Here is a 26315-nt window from a genome sequence, read left to right on the forward strand (position 1 = left end):
GTAACCTTTAGAGAATCCTGCATGAGGACTTCCAAGTCCCTTTGCACCTCGGACTTTTGAATTTTCTGGCTGTTTAGAAAATAGTCTATGCTTTTGTCGTTCTATCAAAGTGCATGACTGTACACTTCCCGACACACTGTATTCCATCTGCCACTACTTTGCCCATTCTCCTAACCTGTCTAAGTTTTTCTGCAGCCTCTCTGCTTCCTCAACACTACACGCCAAGTTTGTATCAGCTGCAAACTTGGCCACAAAGCCATCAATTCCATCATCCAAAGCATTGACATATAATGTAAAAGGAAGCAGACACAACCCAGACCCCTGTGGAACATCACTAGCCATGGGCAGCCAACCACAAAAGGCTCTTTGCTTCCTGGTAGTCAATCAATCCTCATGTGAAGCACCTTGTCAAAAACCTGAAAATTCAAGTACAAAACATCCACCAATTCTCCTTTGTCTATTCTGCTTGTTATTTTCTCAAAGAAGTCCAACTTATTTGTCAGGCAAGATCTTCCCTTAAGGAATATGCGCTGGACTTTGGCCAATCTTAACATGTGCCTCCAAGTACCCTGAGACCTCATCCTCAACAATTGACTAAAACATCTTCCCAACCACTGAGGTCAGACTAATCGGCCTATAATTTCCTTTCTTCTGCCTCCCTCCCTTCTTGAAGAGTGAAGTGACATTTGCAACTTTCCAGTCCTCTGGAACCATGCCAGAATCCGGTGATTCTTTAAAGATCATTCCGAATGCGCCCACAACCTACCCAGCCACCTCTTTCAGATCACTGGCATGTAGTCCATCTGGTTCAGGTGACTTGCCCTCCTTCAGACCCTTCAGTTTCCCAAGCACCTTCTCGCTAGTAATAGCAATTGCACTCACTCTTGCCCCCTTCTGGCATACTGCTAGTGTATTCCACAGTAATGATAGATGCAAAACACATATTTAGCTCACCCACTAATTCCTTGTCCTGCATCTGACTTTAGCTCTCCTCAAACTGCAGGGTGAATCTATCATATTATGATCACTGCCTCCTAAAGTTTCCTTTACCTTAAGCTCCCTAATCAAATTCAGTTCATTACACAACACCCAATCCAGAATAGCCTTTTCCCTAGTGGGCTCAAACACAAGAGGCTCTAAAAAGCCATCCCATAGGCATTCTACAAATTCTCTCTCTTGGGAACCAGCACCAAAATGATTTCCCCAATACCTACATTTCATTGTCCTTATGACACATGTTTCCTAGCTTCCATTGTAATTTGTAGCCAACATCCTGGCTACTGTTCAGAATCCTGTGCTAATATGTTTGAGTGTCCATTTGCTTCTTTGATATCAAGGAGAGTCACTGTCACTTCACCAACAGATCAGAGACATGATGGAATTTATGTCTATGATCCATGCTTGAACTAAAACTGCAATGAGATGTAGTGCTGAATGGTCCCAGCAAACACAGTAAACAGATTATTGGTGAATTAAGTGCCACATGATATTATAGCCTGTGAAAGTTTCCATCATTGTTGTGTTGAATGTGAGTTGTAATTAGCCAAACTGGATTTCTCTTGCATTTTATGTGCAATAAATATTTGGGTAATTTTCAAAAAATGCTAGAGAAACTCAGCAGGTCAGGCAGCATCTATGGAAAGGAGTAGACAGTCGAGATTTCGAGGTGAGACCTTGGGTTTTGGCCTGAAATGTTGACTCTTTATTCCTTTCCATAGATGCTGCCTGACCTGACCTGCAGAGTTCCTCCAGCATTTTGTGTGTGTTGCTATGGATTTCCAGCATCTGCAGACTTCCTCGTGCTTGTGACTTGCTTCCTCCGTGGTTCTGAAGTGGCTGATGAGGCCAAGGTGTGACCCACAAACTCTTTCACAAATTAGGAGGGAGATGGCCTTACGGGTGGTGTACAGCGACCTGGTGAGCATCTGCAGAATCTCTTGTATTTTGAGTAATTTTCCATAGGTTTTGGGGTAGACGCCAGAATTGTACTGGGACAGGCATAGAATGACGGGTCTTTCAGTCGTATAGGTGGAATATTGCCTGGTCCCATTGCCCTTGCTGTATTCTATGCTCTGTCCTCTTTCTTGAAGTTAAATTGGATGATTTGATTTGGCTAAGTACAGGCTTCTGTCATAGTGGAGAACTCAGGAGGAAAGTGAGGTGGGTAATCCAATTGACACACATTTTAGGCCCTGCCATCACTGAGGAGAGCAATGCTCTTGGACAGTTTTTCTCCTGCTTGCCCTTCCCTGAATTAGATTCCATGACCTTCTCCACGGTAAATACAGAGGAGAAATATTCATTTATGTCCTTGTCCATCTCTTGGCAGGAGTTCAATTTGGATGGCTGATTTGTAATGAACTAACTGGTTATTCTGATCCATAACTGCATTGGACACTCAGTCATGTTTCCTTATCAACCAATTAAGGGAGTGAACAAATTAGAGCAAACAACAGGAATTCTGCAGATGCTGGAAATTCAAGCAACACCAGTCTCATAGACTGACTGTTTAATTCAAATGATTTTTTTTTCATGGTCTACACAAGGCTCAATTCAATTTTCAAGTGAGATTGAAATTGTATGAGATTGTATGTTCTCCCTGTGACCTTGTGGGCTTCATCCAGATGCCCCAACTTGCTTCTCAAGATTAACTGTATTTATCACAAGTACATCAAAACTTGCAATGGAATCATCAACTCAAATCAGTGAAGATTGTGCAGGGCAGCCCTGAAGTGTCATCATGATTCTGCCAGCAACCTAGATCGCCCGCATCTCATAGCCCTGACCTGTAAGTCTTTGGAATGTGGGAGCAAACCACCGCAACCAGAGGAAACCAACATGGTTTACGGGGAGAATGTATAAACTTCTTTCAGACAATGGCAGGAATTGAACCCTGATCTTTTAGAGAGGCTGCTGTAAGGTACTGCGCTAACCACTACACTACCGTGCCATGCTACAGGCCAAAGTTGTGTTTATTGACTGTGCCTCGTGTGTAGGTGAATGGTAGAATCTGCAGGGAGCTGACAGAAGTGCGCGGAGAATTAAGTAGAACTTATGTAGAGTTAATGTAAATGAATGTTTGATGACCGGTGCAAACTTAGTTGGCCAAAGGGCCTCTTTATGTGCTGCGTTCAGAACATCATAATTGCTTCTTTGCTACAAGGCACCAAATTAATTCTGCTACATCGACTTACATATATGCCTTTCTTCCAGTTTATGGTGGGACTTTCCGAGGTTTTGGAAATTGCCATTGGGAGGATCATTGCCATTGGGTGATCAAGCATTCAGTTGTGTTAAACGCTCACATTTGGTCAGGGTACAAGAATAATTTTCATAATTCAGGCCCTCTCCCAAAAGCCGCTACATCCCACAATTCCCTCTCATTTGAACTTTACTTATCTTAATTTCATCAAATTCTGCATCGTTTATGCTTCTTGGAATTGCTCTGTTGTTTATTCCAAACTGAGAGTGTTTTCTTTTCACATCTCGTTATGCTGAAACAAGCCATTGCACAACCCTTTGTTTACATTTTCCTAGAATCTCAATGGTTTATTCTCTCACATTCTACAACACTTAAGCTTTTCAGCCTGGCCATTTCTTCTGTCTTCTATTTTATTGTTTTCATATGACCTATTGTTTTCTTGTTTCCCAGCATCTTCTTCACAGATTTGTCTGCAGGTTGCTGGATACCAGACGTGAATCAGCAACCAATATACCAAGTAGGACCCTTTTGCACACATTACAGCATGAGAAGACGCCTCAACAAGGATAGGTAAATTCAGCTGGCTGACTCAGATAATATCAGGTGGTGAGGAGGAGATACAGTCCTACTGAGGCAGGTGTAAGGTGCTTCTTCCCTCTGTTAGCCTGTAGGTCATCCTTGGGAGAGGTGTAGCACCTGCTTAGACCCCTGATCAGGGCCATGTGAAGCCATGGAAGAAGATGATGGATGTTCGTATGAACAGCTGGTCCATATCACAAGTCCTGGTCATGCACCCATTGACACCAGGCAGGCATTCTCTGAAGGGTATTGATAACGGCTGGGGTCTTGTAAAGACACTGCCCAGAAGAAGGCAATGGCAAACCACTTCTATTGAGAAATTTGACAAAGAACAATCATGGTCATGGAAAGACCGTGATTGCCTATGTCATACGACACGGTACATAACAAACAAACTTAGAGAATATATTCTCTGCAACTATATTCTGAATTGGAAACTGGACTTGAATGATAAAGATGGCTGCTCTAATTAGCTCCTTACCTTCATTTGCTTCTGGCTTGGAGTTTTTGATGTAAGCCGAGAATTTTGCAAAGATATCATTCCCAGCTGTGTTGGATTCTGGGTGTTTTGTTCCAAGTTTCATGTACCTAGGAACAAAAGGTAAATAAATTAAGAAATGTAAACTATGTATTACAAATCTATTTTGCTGTTCTAGGATGAATTTATTCCACATAAGCTTGCATAGATGGTGTACCACCCCACAGTGACTCGGGTTTTATCCTGAACTTTGGTGCTATTTTTGTAGACTTTGCATGCTATTTTTTCTGTGACCTCATGTGTCTACTCAAGGTCCTTGTGTTTCCTCACATCTCTCAAAGTCATGCTAGTAGGTAGGTTCGTAGTCTGCTGTAAATTATCCCTGAGTATACAGATGGTAGAAGGCTTGGGTCTATTGAGGAATATAGGGAAGCAAGAAAGGAGCTTAAGAAGGGGCTGAGAAGAGCAAGAAGGGGGCATGAGAAGGCCTTGGTAAGTAGGGTAAAGGAAAACCCCAAGGCATTCTTCAATTATGTGAAGAAAAAAAGGATGACAGGAGTGAAGGTAGGACCGATTAGAGATAAAGGTGGGAAGATGTGTCTGGAGACTGTGGAAGTGAATGAGGTCCTCAATGAATACTTCTCTTCGGTATTCACCAATGAGAGGGAACTTGATGATGGTGAGGACAATATTGGTGAGGTTGATGTTCTGGAGCATGCTGATATTAAGGGAGAGGAGGTGTTGGAGTTGTTAAAATACATTAGGACAGATAAGTTCCCGGGGCCTGACGGAATATTCCCCAGGCTGCTCCACGAGGCGAGAGAAGAGATTGCTGAGCCTCTGGCTAGGATCTTTATGTCCTCGTTGTCCACGGGAATGGTACCGGAGGATTGGAGGGAGGCGAACGTTGTTCCCTTGTTCAAAAAAGGTAGTAGAGATAGTCTGGGTAATTAGACCAGTGAGCCTTACGTCTGTGGTGGGAAAGCTGTTGGAAAAGATTCTTAGAGATAGGATCTATAGGCATTTAGAGAATCATGGTCTGATCAGGGACAGTCAGCATGGCTTTGTGAAGGGCAGATCGTATCTAACAAGCCTGACAGATTTCTTTGAGGAGGTGACCAGGCATATAGATGAGGGTAGTGCAGTGGATGTGATCTATATGGATTTTAGTAAGGCATTTGACAAGGTTCCACACGGTAGGCTTATTCAGAAAGTTAGAAGGCATGGGATCCAGGGAAGTTTGGCCAGGTGGATTCAGAATTGGCTTGCCTGCAGAAGGCAGAGGGTGGTGGTGGAGGGAGTACATTCAGATTGGAGGATTGTGACTAGTGGTGTCCCACAAGGATCTGTTCTGGGACCCCTACTTTTTGTGATTTTTATTAACGACCTGGATGTGGGGGTAGAAGGGTGGGTTAGCAAGTTTGCAGATGACACAAAGGTTGGTGGTGTTGTAGATAGTGTAGAGGATTGTCAAAGATTGCAGAGAGACATTGATAGGATGCAGAAGTGGGCTGAGAAGTGGTAGATGGAGTTCAACCCGGACAAGTGTGAGGTGGTACACTTTGGAAGGACAAACTCCAAGGCAGAGTACAAAGTAAATGGCAGGATACTTGGTAGTGTGGAGGAGCAGAGGGATCTCGGGGTACATGTCCACAGATCCCTGAAAGTTGCCTCACAGGTGGATAGGGTAGTTAAGAAAGCTTATGGGGTGTTAGCTTTCATAAGTCGAGAGATAGAGTTTAAGAGTCGCGATGTAATGATACAGCTCTATAAAACTCTGGTTAGGCCACACGTGGAGTATTGTGTCCAGTTCTGGTCACCTCACTATAGGAAGGATGTGGAAGCATTGGAAAGAGTACAGAGGAGATTTACCAGGATGCTGCCTGGTTTAGAAAGTATGCATTATGATCAGAGATTAAGGGAGCTAGGGCTTTACTCTTTGGAGAGAAGGAGGATGAGAGGAGACATGATAAAGGTGTACAAGATAATAAGAGGAATAGATAGAGTGGATAGCCAGCGCCTCTTCCCCAGGGCACCACTGCTCAATACAAGAGGACATGGCTTTAAGGTAAGGGGTGGGAAGTTCAAGGGGGATATTAGAGGAAGTTTTTTTACTCAAAGAGTGGTTGGTGCATGGAATGCACTGCCTGAGTCAGTGTGAAGGCAGATACACTCGTGAAGTTTAAGAGACTACTAGACAGGTATATGGAGGAATCTAAGTTGGGGGCTTATATGGGAGGCACGGTTTGAGGGTCGGCACAACATTGTGGGCCGAAGGGCCTGTACTGTGCTGTACTATTCTATGTTCTATGTTCTATAAATGAACTGTGTTCATTAAATAAATGAACTGTGTTTAAACTGAAAGTATCTCCTTGGTAGGAAGGTGGGACCCACCAATCAAATAATAAGTTATGGCAGTTAAACTTGCTGTGGAGGTTAAACAGGGAAGTGATATAACCCTTGAAGAGTAGATGGCTATAGTATAACCTCCTTTTAGAGAGGGTATCCATAGCTATCTATATCGGATAGAGCTTAAAATCTTCATTTGAGTTCAGAACTTTAAAGACAGCAAACCCAATACCACCACAATAAAGTAAAAAGTTTGCGTTATGGACAACCATGAAGGTAAGAAAGACTCGGACTATTAAAGTACCTTTCACAAGCTGAGGATATCCCAATGATATCTCTGTCAGGTTTTCCCTTCACTTAATAACTTAGCTTCAGATTCATAACCTAAATAGCTTTAAAACCTTACAAAGAGTCTTCTTTTTCATCATAGAATACATTTTTTTTTTAACCTTAATGAAATCTTCTCCTGTGCCCCTTAATAAATTTAAGCAAAGAGATGTTGTGCCATTTAGGGCCAGGCTCAATCCCTGTTTGCCTTAGAAAGATGATTTAATTTATGTGCAGTGGATTCCAGTTAAGTGGGGCACATTGTAACCAGTACATTCTGGCCCAATTAAGCAGCTGCATCAATCAGACAAAGTTTAACGGAAATAGTTAGAAAGGTATAAAAAAGTCAAACTACTGTTTAAATTGGTAATAAATTATGTAGTCAAATGAAATACATTAGAACATTACCAAAACTCCTGCATTAGCTACACAACCGTATTATTTCCGAATAGTTATCAACAGAGGAATTAATGCAGTGGACGCTGCCGTGTTCTTTTGATTGACTGTAAATGAACAAAATCAGCGCAGACACCTAGTGCAGATAATAGACTTGCTTCATACAATGCTTTCGACCATTGCATCCTCAAAATTTTCATTTTCATTCAAGAAGATTGTTGATACCTTCAAATTCTTCATAGTTCATAACTTGTCGAAGCAGTGAAATCATTTCATTTTCATTCCGAGCTATTTCTAGCATCACCAAGCCTGAATGCTTGGAACCGCAGCGAGAAAAACAGTTCAGAATTACCCTACTCCTTATTACTCACCAGCTATCAGTGACAAAAAAATCACCGCTTTTTGAACACAAACACATGTAAGTGATGCTATTTAAAAACTGTTCGCTCTATGAATAATGTAGAGACTAGTAGCAACACAATGTGCATGCGACTGACAATAGTTAGAAATAGTTCAGCAAAAGTCTCTATCACAATTAAGTGACATGGTACCCAAATAAACAAAGGAAATATGGAAACACGAGGAAATCTGCAGATGCTGGAATTTCAAGCAACACACATAAAGATTGCTGGTGAACGCAGCAGGCCAGGCAGCATCTATAGGAAGGGGTACAGTCGATGTTTCAGGCCGAGATCCTTCATCCTGGCCCAAAACATCAACTGTACCTCTTCCTATAGAAGCTGCCTGGCCTGCTGCGTTCACCAGCAATTTTTATGTGTGTTGAAAGGAAATATGGGCTATTTTCTCAATTAGTTTTTGTTCTTTAAGAGTTGTCCCAAGTAAGTGGCTACCCCAATTAACCGACGGCCCAATTAAGCAGAATCCATTGTACTACATTAGATATCAGAGTTAGAGAAGTGAAAATCTAGTATTCCAACTAGTGTTGAAACTTTGATGGTTTTTGCTGGAGCGTCAGAGGGTGAGGGGAGACATGATGGATTATGAGAGACCTAGATAGGGTAGATAGTCAGAATTATTTTTCCAGAGTAAAAATGCTGAATACAAAGGGCATGCATTTAGGGTGATAATGAGAAAGTTTAAAAGAGGTGTGTGTGTGTGTGTGTGTGTGTGTGTGTGTGTGTGTGTGTGTGCGCGCGCGCATGCTGCGGAAGGGCAAGTTTTTTTTACACAGAGAGTAGTGGATGACTGAACTCACTGTACCAAGACTAGTAGTGGAAGCAGATCTAATAGTGGTATTCAAGAGGCTATTAAATAGGATCATAAGTGAAGGAGCCATGTACCTATTCTCTACCTGCACTGTATTCTGTGTTGAGCATTTATTATGTTTATTATGGTAACTAGTCACATGGATGGGGGCATGGTAAAAGGAATGGGAATAAGTTACTTATTCTTGCTTTGTGCTGTGCAGTTTGCAGCTGGTGACCAACGGATGTCATTTCCTTTGTTGACCGCTCAACTACACTTAACTTACACTTGGGTACATTTATGTTTCATCGCTTCAAGATTGTATGCTTGCTAATTGCTAATAAAGCATCAAATACTTATCTTCAACTTTTGGAACAGTCATTATTAGAGCTGAGAGTGCGCCATACAAGGGTAAAAACTCCGTAGGGGTCACCAGCAGCGGCAATTAGGTTTGGTTAGAGTTGGCTGCTCCAATAAGTGTGCAGCAAATGGAGGGGTATGGATCATCTGTAGACAGCAGGGATTAGATTCGACCATAATACCATAAGGTACAGGAGCAAAATTAGGCAACTTGGCCCATCGAGTCTGCTCTGCCATTTGATCATGGCTGATCTAATTTTCCCCTCAGCCCCAATCTCCTGCCTTCTGCCCGTATCCCTTCATGCCCTGGCCAATCAAGTATCTATCAACCTCTGCCTTAAATATACATAAAGACTTGGCCTCCACAGCTGTCTATGGCAAAGAAGTCCACAGATTCACCACTCTCTAGCTAATGAAATTCTTGCTCATCTCCATCCTAAAAGGACACCCCTCTATTCTGAGGCTGTGTCCTCTAGTCATAGACTCTCCCACCATTGGCAACATCCCCTCCTCATCACTCATCAAGGTCTTTAACCTTTCTATAGGTTAATCTGATATCAGCTCTTCACAGTCATTTTGGGTCAAAGGGATTGTTCTTACAGTATGCTGTACTAGGCTATGGTCTATGTTCTAGGGTCCAGAAGAAAATTGAAAAGATACATCAGCTACTCTGTCATTCAGTATATACCAGTGGGGTTACTTATGCAGCCTCTGCCATACACAGCCTTCTTATCATACTTTTTAAAAACATCTCACTTCCATTCTCTAAAAGAAAGCAGTTGGAAAAACATCCTCAAGCTTCTTTTAAAAAGCTGGCCCTATTTTTAACAGGAAGATTGTAGTGGCACACTATTCATTCTGCAGCTACACACACCATCTGCTTCTGATAGGTTTGCATGCTCTAGGCTTACTGATATTAATATTGAGGATTTACTGCCTGCTTCAACCAGATCATCACCACTGAGAATGCTCTGAAAATTTTAATTACCTGGGGATTTCAAAAAGAAAACATGAATGCTCAAAGGTTTATAAAAGGTTGGCGTCATTACATAACACAAATCCTCAGATTTAGCATCAAGAGTGTAAATACTGTGTCCCGCGGTGCTTTTCAACTCAGATTAAACTGCATGCTCTTTGCAAAAACCTGTGTGGGGTGGGGTGGGGTCTGGGAGTGTTGTTTCGTGTGCAGGCACACCCAGCCCTGAGGCACCAGGCAAGGTCACTTGATTCCAAACAATTAGTTTATTGATCACTACAGAATGGCTCTCTGTTGCTTCCCACACTCTCCCCTCTCCCTTCCCCTTTTCCTAACCATGACTCCCCTCTCCCTGCCCCCTTCCCACTCTCCGTCCACAATAGAGACCCATATCAAAATCAGGTTTATTATCACTCACATATGTCGTGAAATTAGTTTTTTTTGCGGTAGCTGTACAGTGCAATACATAAAATTACTACAGTACTGAGCAAAAGTCTTAGGCACTACATACTGTGTGTATGTATGTATGTATGTACTTATTTATTTAAGGCATCCCTTAGTCTTGCGAGACCATGGATCTGCGCCTGGAAAGTCTTCACTCTCCAGGGCGCAGGCCTGGGCAAGGTTGTATGGAAGACCAGCAGTTGCCCATGCTGCAAGTCTCCCCTCTCCATGACACCAATGTTGTCCAAGGGAAGGGCATTAGGACCCATACAGCTTGGCACCAGTGTCGTCGCAGAGCAATGTGTGGTTAAGTGTCTTGCTCAAGGACACAACACATTCCGTCGGCTATATACCTAAAACTTCTGCACTGTACTGTAACATTCCAGTGAACATACTAATTACAACAATATTATTGCAGTTTAAATTATTTAAATTTGCTCAGCCTATTTTGTGGATTTGTCAGAGACGGCATTGTGCTAAAATTCCAATGGAGATGAAAATACAGAAGAGCTTAAGAAATATTTTGAAAATCAAGATTCTTAATTAAAATCCAAGCCCCCAGTCTAGTCACCAAGCATGCTTAACTTCCAGGGATATTTCCATAAGACATAAGAGCAGAATTCGACTATTCGGTACATTGAGCCTACTCTGCCATTTCATCATGTCTGATTATTATCCCTCTGAACCCGGTTTTCCTGCCTTCTCCCTGTAAAGCTTTGATGCCCTACCTTACTAATCGAGAACTTATCACCCGCTGCTTTAAATGTACCCAATGACTTGGCCTCCACAGCCATCATTTAAATTAAATCTGCTTGCAAGGATATATTCCACAAAGTGTAGGTCCCATTTTGCCTAGTTTTTTTTTAGTGACCGGGAGGAGTGGCAGGTAGCATAGAGAAGCAGTCAGGAAAAAAAATGAATTGACACCCTCCAATGGAAATATTTTAGTCTCAAAGTCCACTATCAGATAATACTGGCATTTGGCTTCCAGCATTTGTTTCAGCGCTAATTTGAAAGCTACCCCTGTGGTGAGTCTGGCTCACCAAGGGCCCATTGAGAACACATGATACAAACAATTCATAAAGATAGATCAGAGTTTGGCAGATTTCAGGCAATCTGACCACAGTATGCCATGTAAGAACAGGATGGAAGGCTCTAGCTTCCCGAGGCCTGGAGGGTCAGGCTCTTCCACCCTTACTGCTATTAAGCAAAAAAGCACAACCAATTAAAGATTAAAGTAACACACACAAAATGCTGGAGGATCTCAGCAGATGAGGCAGCACCTATGGAAATGAATAAGCAGTCAACGTTTTAAGGCAAGAGCAACACTCACAACACGCTGGAGGAACTCAGCAGATCGGGCAGTATCCGTGGAAACGATCAGTCAACTTTTCAGGACGGAACCCGACCCCAGCATCTGCAGATTATTTTGTGTTTTAAGGCGAGAACCTTCTTCAGGACTGAGAAGGAAGGGGGGCAGAGGAAGGAGGGTAGATGGAGGTTGATAGGTGAAGCCAGGCGGGTGGGAAAGATAAAAGGCTGGAGAAGAAGCAATCCGATAGGAGAGGAGAGTGAACCATAAGAGAATGGGAAGGAGAAGTGAACCAAGGGAGAAGTACAGACAGGTGAAAAGAAGTAAAAGGTCAGAGTGGGGGATAGAGGAAGAGCAGGGTGAAATTTGTTTACCAGAAAAAGAAATCAATATTCATCCCAACAGGTTGGAGGGTGCCCAGACGGAATATAAGGTGTTGCTCCTCCATCCTGAGGGTGGCCTCATCATGACACAAGAGAAGACCATGGATCGACATGTCAGAAAGGGAATGGGAACCTGAATTAAAACATTTGGCCACCGGGAAGTCAAGCTTTTGGCAGATGATGCGGAGGTGCTCAACGAAGCGGCCCCCCAATTTACAACAGGTCTCACCAATGTAGAGGAGGCCGGATTGCATAAAAACTAAATTTGGAGAGTCAAAAGAATCGACAAATTGACTATTACAAAGGTATTAGAATCCAACAGTGCATTTAGACTCTAAATTGCAATCAGTTTGCCTAAAGCCGAATGTTTATCAATCATCAGCTTTATTTCTCACCTACTTTCTGATGACGATCACTTTTTGCATCATTAATATCTCAACACACGCATCAGCAGAAAACAAATAAACACTCGCAAGTCATACAACATAGAATGGTCAAGGAAACCTTGGTAGAAACATTCTACCATTCATTCCGTGGGGTTTCTTGCTAACTGGATGTCTGTGCAGAGTACGAATTTCAGGTTGACCTCTATACTGTATACATCCTCTGACATTAACTGAATCTTTGAACCCTCACTTTTGTTTCTTGCAGTCTCACAGAAATGGAGCATAATTATGCACAAATCAAGAAGGAAGCACCTGGAATGCTCTTTCAAATCTAGAGACACTACTAATTTTTTTAACCAGGCACCTCCTATACCCTCGTAACATTTCATCAGCTGCCAACAAAGATAAAAGGGGGCTACATCAGCAACCCAATTTGCAGTAAGAATTCAAGGATAGATGATGCTTCAAATGTAAATGTTAACATATTCAAGTACAAGGGCTCGTTAAATACATTCAGATTCAGATTAATTTATTCATCACATGTAAATTGAAACATACAGTGAAACGTGTCATTTGCATTAACTACCAACACACCCAAGAGTGTGCTGGGGACAGTATGCAAGTGTCCCTCACACTCTGGCATCAACATAGCATGCCCACAGCATTCGTCAGATCAACATAGAATGTAACAAAACAGAATGCAAGAAGCTAATTAAATAACAACAGCGAAACAAGCTACGTTCCTCCCTCCCACTCCATACACAGTCCTCCAACACCATATGTTGGTGAACTAATTGTATCTTACTATGTTGAATCAAAAGAGATCAACACAATAACTCTGTCAGTCTGAACATGATGATGTCTCTGTATCCAGGCTTGCATTCCTGATATGATCTCATCGGACAGGAAAGTTATATGATATCTTTGTTCTTGGCAGCAAGTTAACACTAGCATGCGTGGAGCATTGGCTGATAGGCAGAAAAGAGAGTGGGAATAAAGGGATCCTATTTTGGCTGGCTGCCGGTTATCAGTGGAGTTCCAAAGGGAATGATTTGGACTATGTGATTAATGGATTTGTGGCTAAATTTGCCAAAGTAGGTGGAGGAGTGGATAGTGCTGAGGAAACAGAGAGCTTGAAGAGAGACTTGGATAGTTTAGGGAATGGGCAAAGAAGTGGCAAATGAAATACAATGTTAGAAAGTGTATGGTCATGCACTTTGGTGGATAAATAAATGGGCAGACTGTTATTTAGATGGGGAGAGAATTCAAAATGCAGAGATGCAAAGGGATTCGGGAGTCCCTGTGCAAGATACCCTAAAGGTTAACCTCCAGGTTGAGTCGGTGGTGAAGAATGCGAATGCAATGTTGCCATTCGTTTCTAGAGGTATAGAATAGGTGCAGGGATGTGATGTTGAGGCTCTATAAGGCACTCGTTTGACCACACTTGGAGTACTGTGTGCAGTTTTGTGCTCCTTATTTTAGAAAGAACATACTGACATTGGAGAGGGTTCAGAGAAGATTCACAAGAATGATTCCAGGAATGAAAGGGTTACCACATGAGGAATGTCTGGCAGCTCTTGGGCTGTATTCCCTGGAGTTCAGGAGAATGAGGGGGGATCTCATAGAAACATTCCAAATGTTAAAAGGCCTGAACAGATTAGATATGGCAGAGTTATTTCCCATGGTAGGGGAGTCTAGGACAAGAGGGCATGACTTCAGGATTGAAGGACATTCATTTAGAACAGAGATGCAGAGAAATTACTTTAGTCAGAGGATGGTAAATCTGTGGAATTTGTTGCCATGAACGACTGTGGACGCCATGTCATTGGGTGTATTTAAGGCAGAGATAGATAAGTTCTTGATTAGCCAGGGCATCAAAGGGTATGGGGAGAAGCCAGGGATGTGGGGATGACTGGAAGAATTGGATCAGCCCATGCAGCAGACTTGATGGGCTGAACGGCCTACTTCTGCACATATATCTATGGTCTTATGGTCTTATAACATTGCGGACAGTAGGTTGGCTTAAAATGCCCGTATGTAAGATTGCCTTGCAATTAAACAATTATCTCTCTGGATGATGTTTCTCAATACTTTTGCAAAGATGTAACATTTAAAAAGTAACAAATTTGTCCACCGCAAATGATGACTTCATAAATCTGAATCTGAACAAGAGTTCCAAATCTACCACGAATACATCCAAAATGTGCTGGTAGAGTATTTCCAGCAGAGTTCATAAACCTTTTGATGAGTTCAACTGTGTTCACTGCACAGAGGCAAACTGTAATGGCCGATTTTACTCCAAACAGTGGCAGCTAAATAAGCTTTATCACATTCCAGGGAAACTTGGATACACTCCAGCACCACTCTCCTCTTTAGGAAAAAACACTTGCAATTGTTTCTGCATGAGTTCCCTGCAGAACAAGCTCAGATTCCATTCCCGACGTACAACAGGATTACACGTACTCCCCATACTCGGAAAATGTAACGCTTAATTGATGTCATGAAGACGTGTTCAAGTCTCATTAATGTTTTTTTTTGAGAAACCCTCCCTTTTCTTGTTATGGCGGCCAGAATGCTTCTTTCTTTCTGAGGAAAACAAAAATAAGATTCTAATTCTACCATAATTAATTACTTGGAAATTTTAGATACTGATTTCCAACACTGTTCCAAATCTTACTTTAAAAGTTTGTTTCTGTTTTTTTTCTCTTTCTCTCTCTCTCTCTCCCCCATCTCTCTCCCTCCCTCCCTGTCTCTCTCTCCCTCCCTCCCTGTCTCTCTCTCCCTCCCTCCTTCGTTCTCTCTCTCCCCTCTATTCCTCTCTCTTTCTGCCTCTGTCTCTCTCTCCCCCCACCTCGGTTTAGTGAAAACAGCTCTGAATCCTGATGACTACAGCAGCTCCAAGCACAAAAGGTCTCCAGTGTCAAGCAGAAAATATGTATCAGTTAACTGTTCAGAGGCCCAAAGTCCACTTACAGCCAGATATTCCACAACAAGCAGAACCAACTTCTCTTAGAGTTTATTTTAGTGACCGGGGGAGTGGCAGGCAGTACAGAGAAGCTGTGCAGAGCAAATATTAGCAGTCTTCTGATCTACTGGAGTAGATGGAAAGAATATGTTGCAAGAGGACAAGGGTTGGCAAAGATCTAAATCAGATTTATTAACATTGCTCTATATGATGTGAATACTGTTGTTTTGTGGGAGCACAACAGTGCAAAGACATAAAAATTACCATAAATTACAAATAAGTAAATAATGTAAAAGAATAGAAATAGCGAGGTAGTGTTCATGAACTATTCAAAATGGCGATGGTGGAGGGGAAGAACATGTTTCTGAATCACTGAGTGAGGGTCTTCAGGCTCCTGTACCTCATCCCAGATAGCAGTAATGGGAACAGAAGCATTTTCAGATTTTGTTCAATAGTTCTGGCCTTCACAGTCCCAGGTTGAAGAGATGGCTGGAAAGAGAACTACGCTGAGCAGAATGATGAAACCTTAACATGAAAAGGTTGCAAGGAAAAATAGCGATTAAGGATAACTTGGTGGGTCAAGCCTTCTTTCGTGTTGTAGGAGAATATAAAAATGTGAAAAAGTGATTGTGAAAACCTATGGTGAGGGAGAAAAGAATCACAGGAAGGAAGTAAAAAAACTAAGAAAGGAATCATGGAAAAATAACAATTAGACTTTGGAATGGTGATGAAATTTCCTCACTAACAGAACAGTTGGCCTTAATTGGCAAAGTTGACAGAGTCTGCAATGTCAGCCAACAGAAAAGGGATGAGAAAAACAACCGAAAAACACAAGATATGGATAAATGTTCCAATCCCATAAACCAAGACAAGGGTTTATGGGATTGGAACATTTATCCATATCATGTAATATCTTGGGGTGTCCTTTTTCCAGTTAGAGCAGGAATTGCCAACCTGCTTGCTTAATGATACTGATCCATGGCATAAAAAAGGTTGGGAACCCCTAAATTAGAGTGAGGTACCATCCACGTCGTGGCCAAGTGGTTAAGGACGTGGCCAAGTGGTTAAGGCATTCGATTAGCGATCTGAAGGTCGTGAGTTCGAGCCCCAGCCGAGACAACGTGTTGTGTCCTTGAGCAAGGTACTTAATCACACAGTGCTCTGCGACGACACTGGTGCCAAGCTGTATGGGTCCTAATGCCCTTCCCTTGGACAACCTTGGTGTCGTGGAGAGGGGAGACTTGCAGCATGGGCAGCTGCTGGTCTTCCAGACAACCCTTCCCAGGCCTGCGCCCTGGAGAGTGAAGACATTCCAGGCGCAGATCCATGGTCTCGCAAGACTAACGGATGCCTTTACCTAAAGAGTAACACCAAGCCAAAGTCATCGCTTTGCAAGTTAAATTCAAAGATTCCTAACCTGCAGCAGCCCCTTTGTCTTGGAATAACAGCCCATTCCTTCAGTGACTGATCATCTCGGGGTTATGTGGGGAAGGGAAATGGGATTAGGGCCAAGTATCGCTGTACATTTTAATGATGAGACCGGAACAGTATGACAAACACTGCAATAATGTCTTTTACGGCCAATAGGCTTGGATTAGATGAAAAAAGCATCAGCTTTAGTAGACCAGTAACTTGCTCTGGAGCCTTGTTATAAAGAGGGTGCAGTCACTTGTGTCTCAGTTGCTGATTGTTACTACATGACCAATTTTCTGATGTCACTGCAGTCTGTGTCCAATTGAAAATCACCTTGAAATTGCTCACATTAAATAATCAAGACCAAAATGAAACACTTTTGTTCTGAAAAAAATAACAAAGGGTTTTCTGATGTAAATAGGTATAAAGAAACATCTCCATTGGCTGGAAAGTTGATACTTGAAGGATGGAACTTAATCTGAAATCATCATCGACAATCTGTTCTGATGAAAGGTCGATAACCTGAAATATTAACTCTATTGTTGAGTATTTTCAGGATTTTCTGTATTTATTTTATTTTTGGTTTCCAGCACGTGTAGTTTTTTTGCTTTTAAAATTCACAACCTTGTTTTCAAATCTATGATCTCACCCTTCTTATCTCTAACATCCCCTCAGGCCTTATGACCCTCTGGAATATCTGGTCCAGCAAATATCAAGATTTCACCATTTTGGCATTTAATGGATCCACCTTGGCAGGCAGGCCTGCAGCTGCATAGGCCCAAAGCTTCCAGATTCCCTCCCTAAGCCTCTCCGATTTTATGACAAATCTTCAAATCTACTTCTCCGAACAGAGCATTGGGACCATTTTTCCAGAATCTTCTTGTACAGCTGAGCCTTTGGTTGGTTACTGTCCAGTATTTTGCTCTATTGAAGCAGTTTTATATATGAAGGCTGAAGCCTTCATCAAGGATAGGTCAAGCTTTTGACATTTCCTGCTACGGTCATCAGATCCAGGTACCACTACAGGTCAATCTTACAGCAGTTTCATATGTGGACGTTCCTTTGCTGAATTGTAAACAAGGAACAAGGAGCAACCTGGACAGTTAGCCCATGTAATGCTCATTTAAATAACATCAGTGAATTACAATTAATTAGTGCAAATGTTCAACTTGTTCCTCAGTGGAGTTCATTAAAATTTGAAAAGGGACTGTAATAATGTTAGTAGCTGAACATAGGTTTTGTATTGAAAGATTTGACCTTTATTTATTTATTTTATTGATTGATTGAGATATAGTGTGAATGGACCCTTCCAGCCCTTCAAGCCACGACACCCTGCAACCCCTAATTTAACCCTAGCCTAATCAGGGGACAATTTACAATGACTAATTAACCTACCAACCGGTACATAGATGAGATTTACATTTTAAGTACCAAAGTTCAAAGTAAATTTATTATCAAAGTTACATAAGGGTTGCCATATACTTCCTTGTGATTCATTTTCTTCCAGGCATTTACAAATACAATAAGGAAATGCAATAGAATTTATTAAGAAACTATACATAAACAGACAAAGATTGACAGACAACCAATGTGCAACAGAGGAAGTCTAAAGACAGACAGTGTTCAAAGAAGCCATCAAGGCAACTGCCTTAACAACCATTCTCCAATGGTCTAGGTCTGTTATTTTACACATTTAAGAACAATTTATGCATGATTCTTAAACATTGAACAAATGCTTTTGAGCCAAAGAATCAATTATAAATGTTGCAATCAACAGGAGATTTGGTGAGTCCCCAAAAGCTCTAGCAAAGATTCAAACAAATTTCTACAATTCTACCATGGAGAGCATTCTGACTAGTATGGAGTTCTAATGCACGGGATCAGAAAATGCTCCAGAGAGATGTAAGCCTCAGCCAACTCCATTGTAGGCATTAGTGACCCCACCATCAAGGCCACCTTTGAAAGACTGCCTCAAGAAAGCATCATCCATCAATCAGGCAAACGTGCCTGGACTCCTTTGATGTCTTTGTGATTTAGTGTTTTGTATTATGTGTTTTTTGCTCATTTTTTTCTTGCTGTATGCACGCTTTGTTCTTTTTGCTTTGCATACTGCTGGTTTGATGTTTTTCTTTAAACGGGTCCCATGGTTTTCTTTGTTTCGAGGCTGTCTGCGGCGAAGACGAATCTCAGGGTTGTATCTTCATACAGACTTTGATAATAAATGTACTTTGAAGTTAATAGAACAGTTATGAACTATATCTAAGCTATAATCACTTAAAGGACTGTTTTCTGTTGAATAACGTTCAATTTTAAAGCATTTTTCTTTCACTAAAGGAGCTCAAAATTCACCCCAAAATAATCTGAAGCTCAAAAAAATACGACCATTGTAATTGTAGCGGATTATTTCACCATTAGATGAAAGGAGCAGGATAACAGTTTTCTTCGAATATGTAGCTGCTTGTGAGGAATTTTTAATATGAATTGCTGTACAATAAAATGACAGGAAAATAACTAGTTGCTTTGTGCAGTGCTTGTTCCTCCAACAGCGTGCAGGCATTAATTACAAAGATCAGTCTGAGGAAGTTGTGAGCATTTTTGTCTAAATGGGAAATGCTGTGACAGGGGAGAATTACAGAATCTGTGGAACACTGCACAACTCCCAACAAAGGCAATGTGTGGTGGCAACACATTCACATTAGTTCCATTGTTTCCCCTGGATAATGCTGATTTTTGCTGCTTATTGTTCAGGTTGTTTGCACACATCCTTCCCGATCCGCAAACAACCAATATTATAGTAATCATACACACTAGAGATTCCGCAGATGCTAGAAATCCAGAGTAACACACGCAACAGTCGACATTCTGGGCCAAGACCCCTCGTCAGGAGTCCTGATGAAGGGTCTTGGCCCAAAACATCGACTGCTGATTCCTCTGCATAGATACTGCCCAACCCGCTGAGTACTTCCAGCATTTTGTATGTTTCACTTAATATTAATAGTAATCATCGCTAATTTTGAAAGCCAATAAAAAATTGCCCTGAAGCACTCTTTAATAAGGCAGTGGTACTCTGTAACTTCATTAGTGCTTATATATCAAACAAGAGTTGCTTTAAAAGCTATACAAAATGTATAACTGTGCAACAATCTGTAACTTACTGCCCATTATGCCCCTGGTGTTATGTCCATGCAGGAGGATTCTTCACTGCTGTCTTCTTAACAATTGTTTTTTGACCAGTCACGGTTGTTACTCCTGAGCTGAACCCCCTGACCTGGTGGACCACTCTTAGTCTGGTCTCTACCCTTTGACCTGTTTGGTATGGTTGACCCTACCAAGAGCCAAAACACAAGGCCCTGGCTCCAGCCAACACAACTCTCCGGGTCACTGAGGCACGCAAGACTCCAAACCCTACAACAAGGTTGTGATCCTCTTGGAGGGTCAATCCGTAAACTGTGGTTAAGTGAGTGTTTGAAGGCACTGCAAAGGAGAAACAGGACTGATGTCTTGTAAGTTGATTTCTGGTTTACTCTCATCAACCTTGCCAACTGTTGAAAGCGTGGATTTGTTCATCTGACTTTATAACGCCATTGTCTTCACTGGAGAAATTGTGACACTGAGAGAATTCATATCCTCCATTTCCAGTTGAATAATTGAAACTATTCATGGATAATAACGGATCATAAAGTTTATGGTACATAGAATATCATTCAGTAAACTGTGTAGAGCCAAAAGTAAGAAATGTCAATGCTATTCCTGTATTACTACTGTTGGATCTTGTCCTAACAACTAGGGCACATCAAGAGATTATCCAGGGACTTGTTATGTAAGGCGTGGGCTTGTATCTCCACCCTCTTTTATGCAGAGTTCTCACCCCCTATTTCTCTTCGGGTGAACTCTACTTTCAACAATCTCTTTGCTTTCCCCCCACTCACGTGTTAACCTTCTGCCACTCCTTTAAGTATTTATCCTTCAGTGTTTGACCTCTTTGTTATTGGACATAAATCATTCCTGTTTACCCGCTCTAGATTGTTCAATGGCCCATGCCTCAATTAAACCTTCTTTTAGAATCCAAATCAAACATTAAAAACTAAAATAAAAACTGCCCTGGAATTAACCACCTTTCTAATCTTACACCACTAAAAACATAAAATCTCTGTAAACTACAATGATGAGTGAAGATTAATAACAAACTTTCAGTACGAAAATCAACTCCCTATAATGATAGACAGGGCATCTTAGTAGCCAGATACTCTTTTACTAAATATTAGCGGTTTGAGGGAGGGGGTGGATTTGAATTTCAAATTCAGACAGGTGAGGTGCAGAAGAGCTAAAAGCCTGAAGCAAAATCCCAAACCGCTCACTTCCGGTTTGGGTGGAGTCAGACAACCAGTTCACATGCAGCACTGAGTTGGCAAATTAAATAGGCTCAGCCATTATCATTCCAGCCTGAGGACCCGGCCTATTTAAATACCCATCTCAATACGGTCAGGTACAAAGTGTATCCAGCCTCTCAGCTCCATAGGGATCTCCTGCACTCAATAGCGTGCTGCAGAACCCTAACTTTCCTCTTTGGAACTAATGGCTGGACGTCCGTTCGATCTGTCCAAACATTATAGCAAGGCTGGGTACCTCCTATTTCACTAACATTTTTAAAATGCACCCCTAGCTAGTTGAGATTTCAAGCTCTCAAAAAACCCAACAGCTAAATGGAGGCAAGCCCTTCTGAATGCAGGCAGTGAATGATTTTCCAGTGACATCCTAGATCAGCAACTCTCTGTGTTCTGAAACCATCTTTCACCCTTTCTATGTGTCTTCCAGTCCTTTGTTTTTCCTCCATGGGGTTTCTTCCCTTTCCTCTGGCTCAGATTGCTCACGCCACAGACTCCAACCTTCCTTGTTATCTCCGGTCACCTCCACTCTGACCTCCGAACTCCAAACCTCCTCCTTTGCTCATCCCCTCATTTGCTCTTCCCTGACTTGGAGCCTGGTGCGACCAATCCATTGGTCTGCAGCTGGGTAGCAAAGACAAGAAACGCTAATCGTGCCCTGATAGTAAATACGACAGGACCAGAAGCAGGTCTATTTTTCCTAGTCTCCTATCTGCCATGCTGCCTCCTCTCCCTGCTCACCCCCACCTCCCCATTGATACCCATTTTACCTACACCATAAGAAGTCTCATCAGGAAACCAAATTAGTAACAATACTTTTGATATCCTAATGTTTTTTTAATAAAATTCAATGCTCAATCAAATCAGCTGATCCATTATTGATAGGAAAAACCTATACTGACTAAATTTTTTTTTGTGGGACACAATTCTTATAACTGGATGGTTAAATTGTCCCATCACATTGCATGCTTTGATTTAATGAAGCAAAATAAGTGCATAAGACCTCCATGCTACTGTATTATAAAGTGGCTTTATATACATTTTTAAAAATTTTATCCCCTTTCCCTCATAAATAAATAGTCATAGTCATAGTCATTCTTTATTGATCCCGGGGGAAATTAGTTTTCGTTACAGTTGCACCATAAATAATAAATAGTAATAGAACCATAAACAGTTAAATAGTAATATGTAAATTATGCCAGTAAATTATGAAATAAGTCCAGGACCAGCCTATCACCTCAGGGTGTCTGACACGCCAAGGGAGGAGTTGTAAAGTTTGATGGCCACAGGCAGGAATGACTTCCTATGACGCTCTGTGCTGCATCTCAGAGGAATGAGTCTCTGGCTGAATGTACTCCTGTGCCCACCCAGTACATTATGTAGTGGATGGGAGACATTGTCCAAGATGGCATGTAACTTAGACAGCATCTTCTTTTCAGACACCACCGTCAGAGAGTCCAGTTCCATCCCCACAACATCACTGGCCTTACGAATGAGTTTGTTGATTCTGTTGGTGTCTGCTACTCTCAGCCTGCTGCCCCAGCACACAACAGCAAACATGATAGCACTGGCCACCACAGACTCAAAGAACATCCTCAGCATGCTCCAGCAGATGTTAAAGGACCTCAGTCTCCTCAGGAAATAGAGACGGCTTTGACCCTTCTTGTAGGCAGCCTCAGTGTTCTTTGACCAGTCCAGTTTATTGTCAATTCGTATCCCCAGGTATTTGTAATCCTCCACCATGTCCACACTGACCCCCTGGGTGGAAACAGGGGTCACCGGTACCTTAGCTCTCCTCACGTCTACCGCCAGCTCCTTAGTCCTTTTCACATTAAGCTGCAGAATGTTTTTCACATTAATTTTTCACATTAAATGCAGAAATTAAGCTAAATGCTCGGAGTCTACTCTGAAAAACCTTTGGCGCATCGATACCTCAACACAGTTTTCATAAATCTGGTTTGAGTCCTGATAGAGAGAGCTGGCAGCCCCCAGTATCATCAGAGCAACACTTGTGTTTATTAGACAAAGGGCAGAACAGCTGATTCCATGTTACACCATAGAACTGGGCCTTGATACGATACCATCCATCATGGAACAACCTCCAAATGTTAATTATCCAAGGCCACAAATGAAGTGTGGCTAGCCGGTGGTTCAGAGGCACCTGAACCGAACTTTGAAGCAAGTGGTCCTGGGTTCGAATCCAGCCGGCCCCTTGCACACTTTCAGCCTGTGCTGGGGTTGAGCGTCGAGCTCGCAACTTGGCTAGCTCATAAAAAAAACAGATAAATGCTAAAGGAACAGAAAGGTGCCGCCGGATGGGCCACAAGGCGCGGACAGGAACAACAACACCAAACAATGAAATATGGGAATGTGAGTCAGTGATCAGACATCTGCCTGCAATTTGAAATCATGTGCGATCAAGATCAACAGCAAAATACAGAGGAGAAACATCATTAAAAATGTTTCCTTAACAAACTGATAAGATTTTAATAACAGTTTGAATGTGGCATTACTCTGACTTCAGGAGTTCCGCTTTATTGATACAAATCAACAAAACTAACTGCTTCTTTTAATCTCTGGAGATGAAGCAAGAATCTCAAAGTTCAAAGTTCATATATAGTATGTCACCGTATACACCCCTGAGATTCATTTTCTTGTGGGCATACTCAGCAGATCTATAGAATAGTAACTATAACAGGATCCGTGAAAGATCAACCAGAGTGCAGAAGACAACAAACTGAGCAAAGGAAAATATAAATAAACAGCAAAAAATGATGAGAAGATGAGATAATGAGATAAAGGGTCTTTAAAGTGAGATCATTGGTGTGGGAACATCTCAGTGATGGGGCAAGAAAGTGTAGTTATCCCCTTTTATGCAGCTGTAATGAATTTTACAGTAATCACTGAATGAGGTGAGGGATGAACCAGAGTGTTAGGGAGGGAGGTGGTAGTGCTTCAAGCACATCTGTCAATGTAGATCTTGACCTGATTAAATTTGTACATGACCGCAGTTAGGAATATTCTTCAGGCTGTGAAATACCTGGGAATTTCCCCGATTCCTGTGAAAAATGCTTTGGAAAGCCCAGCTGAAAGTGATCTGGGAGCAATCATTCTCTACAGAAGAACTTTTCCATCATCATTATCAGACATGACCCCACTGTGCTCCCAGCTGGCAAACACAGAGCTATTTGCCAAGCTTCCTGGAAATCCCACTTTCTCAATGTGTTGCAAAGGAATGAAAATCTGTCAGAAACACACAGCAAAAGGAAGAGTATTTGGAACCAAGATGTCACATAACTACTGTCACATTATCTGCAAAGAGGTAATCTGATAGATATTTATGTATTGATTGATTGATTGAGATACAGTGTGGGATAGACCCTTCAGACCATTTGAGCCAAGCTGCCCAGCAACCCCCACACAGGAGAATTTACAATGACCAATTAACCTACCAATCGGTAGGTCTTTGGACTGTGGGAGGAAACCGGAGCACCCGGAGGAAACCCACGCAGTCCCAGGGAGAATGTATAAACTCCTTACAGGCAGTGGCAGGAATTGAACCTGGATCGCTGATACTGTAACGTGTAACTGTAACTAACCACTACACTACTATACCATCTCCTACCCCCAATCCTCACCACATTCCACAGAGGTTGTATTGAGAGCATCCTGAGCAGCTGCATCACTGCCTGGTTCGAAAATTGCACCATCTCGGATCGCAAGACCCTGCAGCGGATAGTGAGGTCAGCTGAGAAGATCATCGGGGTCTCTCTTCCCGCCATTACAGACATTTACACCACACGCTGCATCCGCAAAGCAAACAGCATTATGAAGGACCCCACACACCCCTCATAGAAACTCTTCTCCCTCCTGCCATCTGGCAAAAGACACCGAAGCATTTGGGCTCTCATGACCAGACTACGTAACAGTTTCTTCCCCCAAGCCATCAGACTCCTCAATACCCAAAGCCTGGACTGACACCAACCTACTGCCCTCTACTGTGCCTATTGTCTTGTTTATTATTTATTGTAATGCCTGCACTGTTTTGTGCACTTTATGCAGTCCCGGATAGGTCTGTAGTCTAGTGTAGTTTTTGTGTTGTTTTACATAGTTCAGTGTAGTTTTTGTATTGTCTCATGTAGCACCATGGTCCTGAAAAACATTGTCCCGTTTTTACTGTGTACTGTACCAGCAGTTATGGTTGAAATGACAATGAAAAGTGACTTGACTTGAGATATATTGTCCATCAATATATGATAATACCATAATGCCACATAATAAATATATAATAGTGCAGGGCCTGCAGCAATCTTACTTCTCCTTGTACAGAACAAATCCTGCATCAGTGGAAAGAGAAACTGAGTTGATGTTTCCAATCTAAGACCCTTTGTCAGAACAATGGGGTCCCAGACCTGACGTGCTAAATCTGTTTCTCTTTCCACAAATGCTGCCTGCCTTATCCAACGTTTCCAACATTTTCTGTTTTTTTTATTAGGAAAGAATTTTATTAGAAACAAGGGGAAGAGCAGTTTGGTGGTTGATGTTCTTTTTTGCATTTTTGTGAGTTTTCTGTGCACGGAGGAGGGAAATGGGGGCTAATTATCTTGCTGTGTTTCCTGTGGAGAAGAGGTTTTGGGTACCAATGTTCGAGTTGTATTTTGTATTGGGGGAGGAGGGTTTGGGGGTTGTGGGGGAAGGTTAATGATCATGTTGCCATTTTTTTTTCTGTTTGGGGGGGTGGGTTTGCTGTTTCTCTTTGAACTGACTTCCATGGTTTCTCTTTGTATAGTGGCTATCTGGAGAAGACGAATCTCAGAGTTGTATATTGCATAGGTAACCAGGTGGACGTCGAACACTATCTTTTATTATTAAAGTGCACTTGTGTAAGAGAAAATGGTGATGTCATTATGCACATGTAGAGTAGAAAGAAGAGATACAATGTTCAAGAATAAACATCAAGTGCTGGGAGCTGCTTTTCCCAGGTATGGTGAGGAAAGGTGAATAATATTTGATAATATTGATAATAATATTTGATAATAAAGGGTCTAGCCTATATACTTTATACTTTATTGTCACCAAACAATTGATACTAGAACGTACAATCATCACAGTGATATTGGATTCTGCGCTTCCCGCTCCCTAGATTACAAATTG

The 26315-nt window shown here is 41.9% G+C and overlaps 1 protein-coding gene across 1 annotated transcript in view; it reads right to left on the reverse strand.

Moving 5' to 3' along the window:
- The window catches only part of LOC140190409 (chloride intracellular channel protein 4), a 145506-nt gene that overhangs the window by 24817 nt on the left and 94374 nt on the right, over positions 1-26315 (reverse strand). Inside the window, exon 4 of the mRNA XM_072246966.1 lies at positions 4263-4369. Coding sequence (XP_072103067.1) covers positions 4263-4369 — 107 coding nt within the window. The remainder of the gene's footprint in view (positions 1-4262; positions 4370-26315) is intronic.

The sequence above is a fragment of the Mobula birostris genome, chromosome 30, assembly GCF_030028105.1.
Source record: "Mobula birostris isolate sMobBir1 chromosome 30, sMobBir1.hap1, whole genome shotgun sequence".
Taxonomy (NCBI): domain Eukaryota; kingdom Metazoa; phylum Chordata; class Chondrichthyes; order Myliobatiformes; family Myliobatidae; genus Mobula; species Mobula birostris.